The sequence below is a fragment of the Salvelinus sp. IW2-2015 genome, unplaced genomic scaffold (assembly GCF_002910315.2).
Source record: "Salvelinus sp. IW2-2015 unplaced genomic scaffold, ASM291031v2 Un_scaffold1948, whole genome shotgun sequence".
Lineage (NCBI taxonomy): Eukaryota > Metazoa > Chordata > Actinopteri > Salmoniformes > Salmonidae > Salvelinus > Salvelinus sp. IW2-2015.
In genome coordinates, this window is record NW_019943303.1 from 159,406 (window position 1) to 172,908 (window position 13,503).

Here is a 13,503-nt window from a genome sequence, read left to right on the forward strand (position 1 = left end):
TGTAAAATAGGCTGTGTTTATTACTACACGAATTATGGATTAAAATATGTTCACTACATTTTTTTTTGTAGTTGATTAAGTTTAAGTGCAACAGAATGAGTGGTTCATGCAAGATATTTTGTCTCCTAGGACCCCAAAATTGGCTAGTGTATGAGGCATGGGGCACCTGTATGCAAATTAGAACTAAATATTCATGCATATTTTGACTAAGCCACTCAACACTTCAATAAACCCGTGGGCAGTTAACTTTGATTGTACTCCATTGAATGCAAGCCGGTTTCCTAAAATACAGACTAGCCTAGCCCACCACAGGTCAGCTATATAAGTTTAGCTGCAGTGAACTTCAAGTCCCAGAAAGCCTTTCGCCYGATTGAGTAAAGTTGTCTGTGACGACCTTGGATATCGACTGCACTGCAAGCATGGCGAATAAAGAGCCCAACGTGAGTATTTAAAATAACTACCAACCATACTTACTATATACATAGGGAAGAAATACTTGTTATATTGTCAGCTTGTAGACGCCGTTTGTATTTCAAGACACGTGTGTTATATATTATGACTTACATGCTATGCTTGAGAGGAGAAAGAAATAACTAGCACAGGTTAGCTAATAACTAACGTTAACGTTAGCTAGTTATGGTTAACTGGCTAGCTACGCTGGTAGTTAAGACTCATATCCTCTGCAATGCTTGACAACTAGCTATCAAATATAGCAAGTWTTTTTTTAGATTCCATATGGAAACTAAAGTTTGCCAATGCCAATTTAGCTAAACAGTTCTCTAACCAGCTAGTARCAGGCCAGGTCTCACGTTACATCAGATGCTAATTAGCTAGCTAACTTGTCTTTGATAATATTTGCTAGTTAGTTACTTCAGAAAGCTAGTTAGCTATGTTTATGTGCAAATATTGGTATTTGGAATAACAGACGAGCCTAACGGGCAGTTACCAAAATACAACTAGTTAGCAGAACCAACACATTCCAAGTCATTCATTCAATGTCATCACACATGCAGGTAATTTGCCTACCCGTTTCTACGTGGAATACATGGATTTAAGTGYTGCTTAAACGTAAACGTGACTAGTTTACATGCACGTTCATTACTCATTGACCTACACAATCCAGTTCTGTTATAAATGGTCAAGAATATTCGAGGTGAATATGAATGGCAGGCATTGTCTTGGACACAAGTACCCCTCAAGACCACCAGATGGGGGAGTTGTGTAAAATAGCTGGACCATCACAAGAAGCCCTTCAAATCGCTCAATGTATTACTGGCCTAATAAATGAACAACTGCAGAGGAAGCCATGTAGTAATTTGTGGAGAAAGGGTCTCTGTCAGATACTTAACATGACGTCCTTGTTCTGTCATTCCCAGAGCTTCCTGRCACATCTGCGGGACCTGGCCGGTCGTATGTCTGGTGCGGGGGGCAAGGGAGCAGGGATAGGTATCAAGCTGCTCATTGGTGYTGGAGCTCTGGCCTATGGTGTCAAAGAGGCTACATTCACAGGTATGCTTAACCTCTGGTAGTGGAATGGGTAACACTTATCACAATCATGAGTGCAYCCCTCTAATGTTGTGTGAAATGTTTTGTTCCCAGTGGATGGAGGTCAGAGAGCGATCATCTTCAACAGAATTGGGGGGATGCAGATGGACACAGTGCTGGCTGAGGGACTGCACTTCAGGTACACTGTYGTACTCTGTCTCGGGGGGTTTATCATAAAGCCAGGGTCGTCATGTTCGGTAGGCTCCAACTTGAAACAAAACTGAATTCCCATGACCATATTGCAACTGGACAGTTTTTGTTCTTCAGGTTACCATGGATCCAGTACCCAATCATCTATGACATCAGAGCCAGGCCCAGGAAGATCGCTTCACTAACTGGAAGTAAAGGTACATGATGGCAGAAATGGAGGGATGGACACATGTAGACCAATACATTATGTCCAGCAGATCAGTAAAGATGTGATTTCTTTTTCTTCTTTAAAACAAAAACAACCTTTTATTTAAATAGGCAAGTCAGTTAAGAACAAGTTCTTATTTACAATGACGGTCTATACCGGACAAACCTGGACGACGCTGGGCCAATTGTGCGCCGTCTTATGGGACTCCCAATCACGGCCAGTTGTGATACAGCCCCGTGACTCCTCTCTGTTTCCCCTGGCTCTGTTTCCCCTGGCTCTGTTTCCCCTGGCTCTGTTTCCCCTGGCTCTGTTTTCCCTGGTCTAGATCTGCAGATGATAAACATTGGGCTGCGTGTGCTGTCTCGTCCCGTGGCCGCCAACCTGCCCGCCATGTACCAGCAGCTGGGGAAAGACTATGACGAGAGAGTACTACCCTCCATCGTCAACGAGGTGCTAAAGAGCGTGGTGGCCAAGTTCAATGCCTCACAGCTCATTACTCAGAGAGCACAGGTACGGCACAGGTACTGCCACACAGGTAGACTACAGTTCATCTCAGAGAGCACAGGTACTGCCACACAGGTACTGCCACACAGGTACTGGCACACAGGTACTGGCACACAGGTAGCTTACAGTTAATCTCAGAGAGCACAGGTACTGCCACACAGAAGTGATGGATTATATGGGACCATGGTTGTGTACTTTGCCGGTCTCTGCTTAAAAAATGGACATGCATTAGATTGACACGTGAACTCCTGCATATATTTAGCCTTTTCCCTGAAGGTGTTTTATGAGTCTGCCGTGTTCCTGGGTCTACTGTAGGTGTCCTTGTTGATTCGCCGGGAGCTGTTTGAGAGAGCCAAAGACTTCAACATCATCCTGGACGATGTGGCCATCACAGAGCTGAGCTTCAGCAGGGAGTACACTGCTGCCGTAGAGGCCAAACAAGTTGGTAGGTACCCATTGTGGGGGGGGTGTATATGGCTGTCTGTGGATGTGTACTTGCTTGTGTTAGGTTGTCTGCATATGTGTGTGGGGGGGTTCTCAGTACGCTAACGTGTGTGAGAGAACATGCATTGGGTTTAAACACAGCCTGTGTTTTTTTACAGCCCAACAGGAGGCCCAGAGAGCCCAGTTCTACGTGGAGAAAGCCAAGCAGGACCAGAGACAAAAGATTATTCAGGCGGAGGGAGAGGCAGAGGCTGCCAAGATGGTAACACATTAACTTCACCACAACCTGTCAAGATAGTAACACATTAACTTCACCACAACCTGCCAAGATAGTAACACATTAACTTCACCACAACCTGCCAAGATGGTAACACATAACTTCACCACAACCTGCCAAGATAGTAACACATTAACTTCACCACAACCTGCCAAGATGGTAACACATTAACCTCACCACAACCTGCCAAGATGGTAACACCTTAACTTCACCACAACCTGCCAAGATGGTAACACATTAAACCTCACCACAACCTGCCAAGATGGTAACACATTAACCTCACCACAACCTCTAGACAATCTGCGCCCTTCTCCTCACATGACTTCAAAACCGGGATTATTCTGGTCTACAATAGTTTTTTTTATTGACTCCTAACGTGTTATATGAATTCCCTTTTTTTTACTAAGTTACCCAAACTACATAACACCTGCCCAGACCCACCTGCTCACACCCCCTCCATCAAATACATCACCCCTGCCCAGACCCACCTGCCCAGACCCACCTGCTCCACACCCCCTCCATCAACTACATCACCCCTGCCAGACCCACCTGCCCAGACCCACCTGCTCACACCCCTCCATCAACTACATCACCCCTGCCCAGACCCACCTGCCCGACCCACCTGCTCCACACCCCTCCACTACATCACCCTGCCCAGACCCACCTGCTCACACCACAATCTCCAGCTCCCGCGTCACTCTCCACCACATGACCTCAAACTGCACCATTTGTGTCTCCCGTCACCCACACACTTTCAACATTTAGATAATAAAACATGGACCTTTCCGTTGCGTTAACGAAGAGGATTGATTGATTTCCACTTAAGTATACATGTTTTCCCAAGATGATTGTCGAAAAGTATCGTCCAATCCATCGGGTATCTCACTGCACCGTCATATGCCATGTCTTGAAATATGCAGACAGACGGATTAAAAGTTAATTGCATTGTAATACTTCTGACATATGTGAATTTCATTAAGTATTCCTTCATTATGGCTCTTATGTGTTTGTTGTTGTAGTTGGGGCAAGCAGTGACAAAGAATCCTGGATACCTGAAGCTTCGACGAATCCGAGCTGCCCAGCCATTGCTAAGACGGTGAGTTGAATCTTGTCCTCGTTCCTGTATAAAGGAATTGGAGATCAATGGCGTTATGTCCTCAATAACTAACTTTATTCATTCATTTAGGAGGAAATCGTGTACTCGACCTTTGATGTTACTGTTCCAGTCAGAATTGTGTCATTCATTTAAGCAGCCTGTTCTTGTTGTGGCTGTTTGGTTCTCATTGCCATGGTAACCCACCGTGCAGTTAGCTGGTTATATCGGTATCTTCCATTATTTCTGAGCCAATAGGACTGAAGGAGGGTTGTTTACCCTTCGCTATGAGCTGCTACAAGACTAACTCTGTGATACTGTGTTCAAATGGGGTTTTGTCTGTTATGTTGTCTCAGGTGGCAACGTCCCAGAACAAGGTGTACCTTTCCGCCGACAACCTGGTCCTCAACCTTCAAGACGATTCTTTTAACAAGTATGTCTCCTTAGCTTCACTCTCTCTTAGCTTCACTCTCTCTTAGCTCACTCTCTCTTAGCTTCACTCTCTCTTAGCTTCACTCTCTCTTAGCTTTTAACAGTATGTTTCTCTTAGCTCACTCTCTCTTAGCTTCACTCTCTCTTAGACTTAACAAGTATGTTCTCTTAGCTTCACTCTCTCTTAGCTTCACTCTCTCTTAGCTTCACTCTCTCTTAGCTCACTCTCTCTTAGCTTTAACAAGATGTCTCTTAGCTTCACTCTCGCTTAGCTTTCACTCTCGCTGACCATCATGTCCTAGTCTGGCTCTGGCTTTTCTTGCATGGCTCAACACTACCCAGATGGTTTGTTGTAGTGCCTCAAGCAGGGTTAGCTCTCACATGAGTGTTCACATCCACAATTTTGCACACTGTGTAGTGCATTACAGGTGCTGGGGAAAGTCATGGCAATATTGGGGGGGGGGGGAAGACATTCCTTCTCTATCACATTGCTGTGGGGAAAAGTAGAAATTTCCTGAAGATGGTCTGGATTGTTTTGTGAAGCGGCTCCATACTAGCTCAAAGAGAACATGATTTTTAGCAAAAACCATGCCGGGCATGACTGCTCTTCTCACGTTCCCTCCAGTGTGCATGTCGAGTCATTTTCACAGCTTTGACCTATGACCACCAGGAGCGTTCATAGGCACGACAATTTGAAGACGACAGGCTGAAAACAGGGAAGGACTATCCAACGAGAAACGCTAGTTTTCCTTACAGAACATGTTTTGTGACGGTGTGCGCTAATTGAACACGACTCTGGTCTTTACGCTCACTCACTGCTTGCTGGTCACACTAGATGAGAATGACCCTGGTCTTTACGCTCCTCACTGCTCGCCTGGTCACTAGAAATGGAATGACCCTGGTCTTTTACGCTCCATCTCACTGCTTTGCCTGGTCACTAGAATGAGAATGACTCTGGTCTTTACGCTCCTCACTGCTTCGCCTGGTCACTAGAATGAGAATGACCCTGGTCTTTACGCTCTCACTGCTTTGCCTGGTCACTAGAATGAGAATGACCTGGTCTTTACGCTCCTCACTGCTTTGCCTGGTCACCTAGAATGAGAATGACCTGGTCTTTACGCTCCTCACTGCTTGCCTGGTCACTAGAATGAGAATGACTCTGGTCTTTACGCTCCTCACTGCTTGCCTGGTCACTAGAATGAGAATGACCCTGGTCTTTACGCTCCTCACTGCTTTGCCTGGTCACTAGAATGAGAATGACCTGGTCTTTACGCTCCATCTCACTGCTTTGCCTGGTCACTAGAATGAAATGACCTGGTCTTACGCTCCATCACTGCTTTGCCTGGTCACTAGAAGAGAATGACCTGGTCTTTACGCTCCATCTCACTGCTTTGCCTGGTCACTAGAATGAGAATGACCCTGGTCTTTACGCTCCTCACTGCTGTTGCCTGGTCACTAGAATGAGAATGACCCTGGTCTTTACGCTCCAATCTCACTGCTTTGCCTGGTCACTAGAATGAGAATGACCCTGGTCTTTACGCTCCATCTCACTGCTTTGCGCTGGTCACTAGAATGAATGACCCTGGTCTTTACGCTCCATCTCACTGCTTTGCCTGGTCACCTAGAATGAGAATGACCCTGGTCTTACGCTCCTCACTGCTTTGCCTGGTCAACTAGAATGAGAATGACCCTGGTCTTTACGCTCCATCTCACTGCTTGTGCTGGTCACTAGAATGAGAATGACCCTGTCTTTACGCTCCATCTTCACTGGCTTCGCCTGGTCATAGAATGAAATGACCCTGGTCTTTACGCTCATCTCACTGCTTTGCCTGGTCACTAGAATGAGAATGACCCTGGTCTTTACGCTCCATCTCACTGCTTTGCCTGGTCACTAGAATGAGAATGACTCTGGTCTGTGCCACACTGAAGTATTTCTCCTCTTATCTTAACGCTGCCAAGGATCTTTAGTGTCCATGTGTAGCTGTTCACAGAAACGGAGACACAGCCTGGTGCAAGAAAGCCTCTCATTCATAACTCATATACATGTTATATTATTATACAGTTGACAATAATGGCAAGACAAACATAATGAGATATATTCAGGAACATGTCTGCAACCCTGTCCATCATGTGTTGATGTTTACTGAAGTTAGTGTCTTGTCAAAGCCTTGAAGAAATGGTGAAAAATGTGATTTTCTTTTTCTCTCTCATGACTAAATCTCACGTCACCATTTTGTCTCCAACACTTTAGAGCACTTTAAAATAACATTTTATCCAAATCTTCCTATTTTTATTTTTATTGCTGTTATGTTTTCTGTTTGCCTTATTGTGAATCCTCTTTTTGTTTTTAGAAAAGGACTATAAAGAATACTATGTATGTATCATTAACACGGGCAACCCCCTCTCTCTGCTTCCGTTTCAGTCTATCACTGGGAAAGAAGTAGGCTTTTGAGAAAGCCTCTAGCATTCCACCTGTCTGAGGCTACATCTACTGCTAAGACCTGTCTGTCCACCTGCCTAGTAATCTGATTGTATCCAAGTGGTTTACCATCTCGCTGAAGAGGACTCTTAAGCGCTGGCAGTAAACCTATGGGACTAGTGGTGTGTATCTGACATGGCTTGGTTCAGATGGAACCTGCAGGGATGATGACATCATAATGGGATTTGGAATCTATAGTGTTTTGTGGAATCAAACCAAAATGGCACAAGCCTATAACAACATAATCAGCTGCTTTGTTGTCAATAAGCTGTGTAGATGATGCTGTAGGAATCCTACTTGTTCTGTCTAGCCCTAGATGCTTTTTGTGTACATGTGTTGTTGAGAACAGCAGGACTAGGCTCTTGGGCTGCGTTTAGACAGGCAGCCCAATTCTGATCTCTTTATTTACTAATTGGTCTTTTGATTAATCAGATCAGCTCTGAAAAGAATCTGGTGTGATTGGTCAAAAGACCAATTGGTAGACAAAATCTGAAATGGGCTGCTGTTCTGAACTCAGCCTTGGTGCCTCAGATGTGTACTAATAACTTTAAGTCCTTTCTTTTTTCTATGAAACTACTGCTGGGACTAGCTGCCCTCTCTCTCGTTGTGTTAAATGACAACCATATTATCTGATTACACCTCTGCTGTGGAACAGTACTACCCCTCCATGYGATCAAGGGTCTGCCAAAATGATTCCATCCACTAGTTTGGAGCTGWTCGAGAAGGCTTTTCCCTTCTAAGTGTTATTACATTGTTCACTGTTGACGTGACTAAAAATAAACAGGGACGGCACAGTATGTTTTATTTCAGAATCTTTTTTACATGTTCTTGTGTGTGCATGTTTGTTTTGGAAAAAAACACATTTATGTAAGTACTATTACAAAATTGCTTGCTATTCTCCACATTCAGGTTTTCCGAGAAATGAAATSATCCCATGACTGAAACAGACGTATTGGATAACAGTATAGCCTGTTATTGTACTAGGGAGAKCTCTAGCTGTACATCTGCAGTGGAGTTAAAGCCGCTATATGACTTTCCTTTAATAGATTGAATGTGTTTTGATGCTGTGTCTTTTTTTTTTTTATTGCCATTCAATGTTCCAAACCTATTGCTTACTGAATGTCTGCTGCAGAGGGACGAGGGAGCCATGAGGAAATTAGTTTAGTCATGGAAGTAAGTGCTGAAAACGAATTGGCTTCCTATTTGAARAGATGGAGAACAAACTGAAGGAAAAATACTGGAGTTCTGGTCAATGTTCAGCCAACTGGTGCAAAAAKAATATATTGAGATGGGATATACAGAGCATTAGAAAAATATTCACACCCATTTACTTTATCCACATTTTGGTACTTTACAGCCTTACTCTAAAATTGATTAAAATGTTTTTTCCCCCTTCAGTCTACACAACACCCCATAATGGAAAAATAAATAGATATTTAGACAACCTCAATCAAATGTATTTATAAAGCCCTTCTTACATCAGCTGATGTCAAAGTGCTGTACAGAAACCCAGCCTAAAACCCCAAACAGCAAGCAGTGCAGGTGTAGAAGCACAGTGGCTAGGAAAAACTCAAAGGCTGAAACCTAGAGAGGAACCAGGCTATGAGGGGTGGCCAGTCCTCTTCTGGCTGTGCCGGGTGGAGATTATAACAGACCATGGCGAAGCTGCTCAAATGTTCATAGATGACCAGCAGGGTCAAATAATAATCACAGTGGTTGTAGAGGGTGCAATAGGTCAGCACCTCAGGAGTAAAATGTCAGCTGGCTTTTCATAGCCGATCATTCAGAGTATYTCTACCGCTCATGCTGTCTCTAGAGAGTTGAAAACAGCAGGTYTGGGACAGGTAGCACATCCGGTGAACAGGTCAGGGTCTCATAGCCACAGGCAGAACAGTTCAAACTGGAGCAGCAGCACTACCAGGTGGACTGGGGACAGCGAGGAGTCATCAGGCCAGGTAGTCCTGAGGCATGGTCCTCGGGCTCAGGTCCTCCGAGAGAAAGAAAATTAGAGAGCATACTTAAATTCGCACAGGACAGCGGATAAGACAGGAGAAATACTCCAGATTTAATAGACTGACCCTAGCCCCCCCCCAACACAAACTATTGCAGCATAACTACTGGAGGCTGAGACGGGAGGGGTCGGGAGACGTGGCCCCGTCCGACGATACCCCCGGACAGGGCCAAACAGGCAAGATATAACCCAACCCACAGCCCCCACACCACTAGAGGGATATCTTCAACCACCAACTTACTATCCTAAGACGAGGCTGAGTATAGCCCACACAGCACCAACCCGGACAGGAAGATCACGTTAGTGACTCAACCCACTCAAGTGACGCACCCCTCCTAGGGACGGCWTGGAAGAGCACCAGTAAGCAAGTGACTCAGCCCCTGTAAAAGGGTTTGAGGCAGAGAATCCAAGTGGAGAAGCGGTGAAACTGATCACGTAAGTATTCAGACCCTTTACACAGTACTTTGTTGAAGCACCTTTGGCAGCGATTACAGCCTCGAGGCTTCTTGGGTATGACGCTACAAGCTTGGCACACCTGTATTGGGGAGTTTCTCCGATTCTTCTCTGCAGATCCTCTCAAGCTCTGTCAGGTTGGATGGGGAGCGTCGCTGCACAGCTATTTTCAGGTCTCTCCAGAGATGTTTGATCAGGTTCAAGTCMGTGCTCTGGCTGAGCCTCTCAAGGACATTCAGAGACTTGTCCCGAAGCCACTCTTGGCTGTGTCCTAAGGGTTGTTGTCCTGTTGGAAGGTGAACCATCGCTCTAGTCTGAGGTCCTGAGCGCTCTGGAACAGGTTTTCATCAAGGATCTCTCTGTCCTTTGCTCCGTTCGTCTTTCCCTCGATCCTGACTAGTCTCCCAGTCCCTGCCGCTGAAAAACATCCCCACAGCATGATGCTGCCACCACCATGCTTCACCGTAGGGATGGTATTGGCCAGATGATGACCCGTGCCTTCTTTCCTCCAGACGTGACGCTTGGCATTCAGACCAAAAAGTTCAATCTTGGTTTCATCAGACCAGAGAATCTTGTTTCTCATGGTCTGAGAGTCCTTTAGGTGCCTTTTGGCAAACTCCAAGTGAGCTGTCATGTGCCTTTTACTGAGGAGTGGCTTCCGTCTGGACGGTTCTCCCATCTCCACAGAGGAACTCTGGAGCTCTGTCAGAGTGACAATCGAGTTCTTGGTCACCTCCCTGACCAAGRCCCTTCTCCCCTGATTGCTCAGTTTGAGTGGGCAGCCACCGCTAGTAAGAGTCTTGGTGGTTCCAAACTACTTCCGTTTAATAATGATGTAGGCCACTGTGTTTTTGGGGACCTTCAATGCTGCAGAAATGTTTTGGTATCCTTCCCCAGATCTGTGCCTCGACGCAATCCTGTCTCGGAGCGCTGCAGACAATTCCTTCGACCTCATGGCTTGGTTTTTGCTCTGGCATCCACTGTCAACTGTGGGACCTTTTATATGGACAGGTGTGTGGCTTTCCAAAASATGTTCAATCAATTGAATTTACCACAGGTGGACTCCACAAGTTGTAGAAACATCTTAAGGATGATCAATGGAAACAGAATGCACCTGAGCTCAATTTCAAGTTTTTCAGCTTCTGGATCTGGGCCCACTGCTTTTCCTCTGTGGCCTAAATAACATCAGCCTCTGAATCTGGGCCCACTGTTCTTCCTCTGTGGCCCAAAATAACATCAGCCTCTGAATCTGGGCCCACTGTTCTTCCTCTGTGGCCCAAAATAACATCAGCCTCTGAATCTGGGCCCACAGTTCTTCCTCTGTGGCCCAAAATAACATCACTATTAATCTGGTTGTGGTTATGTGCTCCCACAGGGAGAGAAGTCATCTATAGTATATTTACTTTATGTTGGATATAAGAAGTTTCCCTTAGGCACAGATCTAGGACCATCTTACCCTGGCCTCCCCTATTTCTAATCTTTACTACTAGGGGGGAATGCAAAACAAACATGTCAGTGGTGGTGGGGGGGGCCCTTTTTGATAAAGTACTCTGTTATGACACAATCCATTCTACTGTTCCCCAGCAAGATGTAATCACGTACAGCTCTCCCATTGGTTTCTTTGTATTTGCATTCTTTAAAGGGCACCAATGAGCTGCGTAAATCGTAAGGAAAACATGGGAAGTGGTATTTTTGGAAGGGTGTCTGCTTTTGCTCAACATGCTAAAACTAACTGAACATTGGGCTTGGTAATAATTCTATATTTTTTTGCCCCTTTTTTTTCTCCCCCGATTTCATGGTATCCAATTGGTAGTTAGTCTTGTCTCGTCGTTGCAACTCCCGTACGGACTCAGAACAGACGAAGGCCGAGAGTCGTGCGTCCTCCGAAACACAACTATTTATAAAATTGCACCCCCCCAAATTCAAATCGGAATTTATTTTGTTCTCAAACGACAAGTCCTGGCTCTATGACGTGGTGCAGTTYCAATGTGTCCAGGTAGTTCCACCTTTTCCCCACATGATGGCGCCCCTTGCAAAGCTATGGAACTCCTTAAACCTTGATATAATCTAGGGACACTGCAGAGAAGCCATGGCCGTTATTTGATCAAATCTTATAATGTAATAATTTTCGGGCTTCATGCAATCCTATGACATAATTTAACAACGCAGGTTTTTAAGTCATAACACAGACATGCTGCTGCTGCAGGTATTGTGGATGTGCACTGCCGTGAATGATTATGTGGTGTGCAGTCTGTGTGCAATGAAGGTTATGTTTCTGCATGTGTGTTTGCCAGGATGCTTGTAGACGTACTGCATGCAGGAGTGGTTTAGAGGTAATGCTCTGTTTAATGGGTTAGTTTTGACCACAGGCAGCCTCACATCAAAACCACATTACATTTGAATCATTTAGCAGACACTCTTATCCAGAGCGACTTACCCCCAGTATGAGTACAATATATTTTGGTACTAATGTCATAAATGCCCTTAATACAGTCCTGGAAACCCACGTTTTATCATGAGCAATTACTAACGTCTTGTAACTCTATGAACAACACAGGATCAAAATGGCACATGATAGAGCAGATCTGTCCCTACCTGCTGTGTGGCCTAGTAAATAAAACACAAAAACACATGTGTTCATATGGAGAAAAACACTGAATGGTAAAACTGACCGAGCACAGAGAGCTTAATGACAGTGTAGAGTATATAGTTGACAGACGGAAGCATGTGTCCCACACACACACACACACACACACACACACACACCACACACACACACACACACACACACACACACACCACACAACAGCACACACCACACACACACACACACACACACACAACACACACAGAGAGGCTAAAGAGAGTACATAGAGATTCTAATGTAAAGCTAGCAGCATCTCCAGATTACCCTCAGAGCTGATAATCCTGTGTGGTCTTGAAGCCCTCTCAATGACACTGAGCACAGATGCAGTGTAAGCGTGCACACGCACACACACACACACACACACATAGCACATTTACCCTCAGCCATAGACAACCAGATGCTATGCCACACCCACACACACACACCACACAACACACACACCACACACACACACACACACACACACACCACAACAACACACACACCCACACACACACACACACACACACACACACACACCACACACAACACACACACAACACTCTCTCATTCGCTCTACCAGACCACAGACGCTCCAGCAGACAGTAGCTGATGTAATGGGGATACAGTCCAGACAGTGATTGTATATTGTATATTACATCTGCGTTACTGTGGTCGTACATAGTACGTACACCTATAAATGAGAGACGGGCAACCACGGTCAGAACACAGATCTTTCCTGCATGTAGGCTACTGCACTCTGCTGCACACGCAGACAAGGACAGAATGAGAACACAGAACACAATATGGCGCTGTGTTAAAAACTGGAACATTGTAAATAAGGCTCAAAGACTAGGACTGAATATAGCTGCTGCTGAGCCGGTAGGTGTGGTATCATGGCAACTAGAGGCTCAGGTTTGATGTCACAGCAGATCACCATGGCAACCGGCCCAGATCGCCTGTCCACAGCGTGAGGTCAGTGTTTCTATGGAAACACACCAGCTGAGCAGTAAGCTGCTGCCCCCCCCCCCCCCTCCCCTTTTGCTCTGAGTGAGCGAATGAACAGGAAAGGGGACAGGAAGAGAGTGAAAGAGGGGGGAGGGAGATAGAGAAAAGGGGAGGGAGAGACCAGAGAGGGAATGGGAGTGAAGAAGGGGAGGAAGAGAGGGGGAGGGGATAGGGAGTCAAGAAGGGAAGGGAGAGAGAGTAAGAGTAAGATGCATATTCAGAACTGCCTGTAGTCTACTCACAGGAACAGGCAGCCAGCAAACAGGCATCAGC

General features: G+C 45.5%; 1 protein-coding gene across 1 annotated transcript; it reads left to right on the forward strand.

Moving 5' to 3' along the window:
* Positions 1-341: 341 nt before the first annotated feature.
* Positions 342-7,929, forward strand: LOC112072513 (prohibitin-2). Its single transcript, XM_024139915.2, has 10 exons — positions 342-440; positions 1,377-1,509; positions 1,600-1,684; positions 1,813-1,892; positions 2,229-2,413; positions 2,723-2,852; positions 3,010-3,113; positions 4,148-4,224; positions 4,578-4,654; positions 7,076-7,929. Exons 1-10 carry the CDS (start codon positions 420-422, stop codon positions 7,180-7,182), a joined length of 999 nt encoding a protein of 332 aa, XP_023995683.2. The 5' UTR covers positions 342-419; the 3' UTR covers positions 7,183-7,929.
* The last annotated feature ends 5,574 nt before the right edge of the window (positions 7,930-13,503 follow it).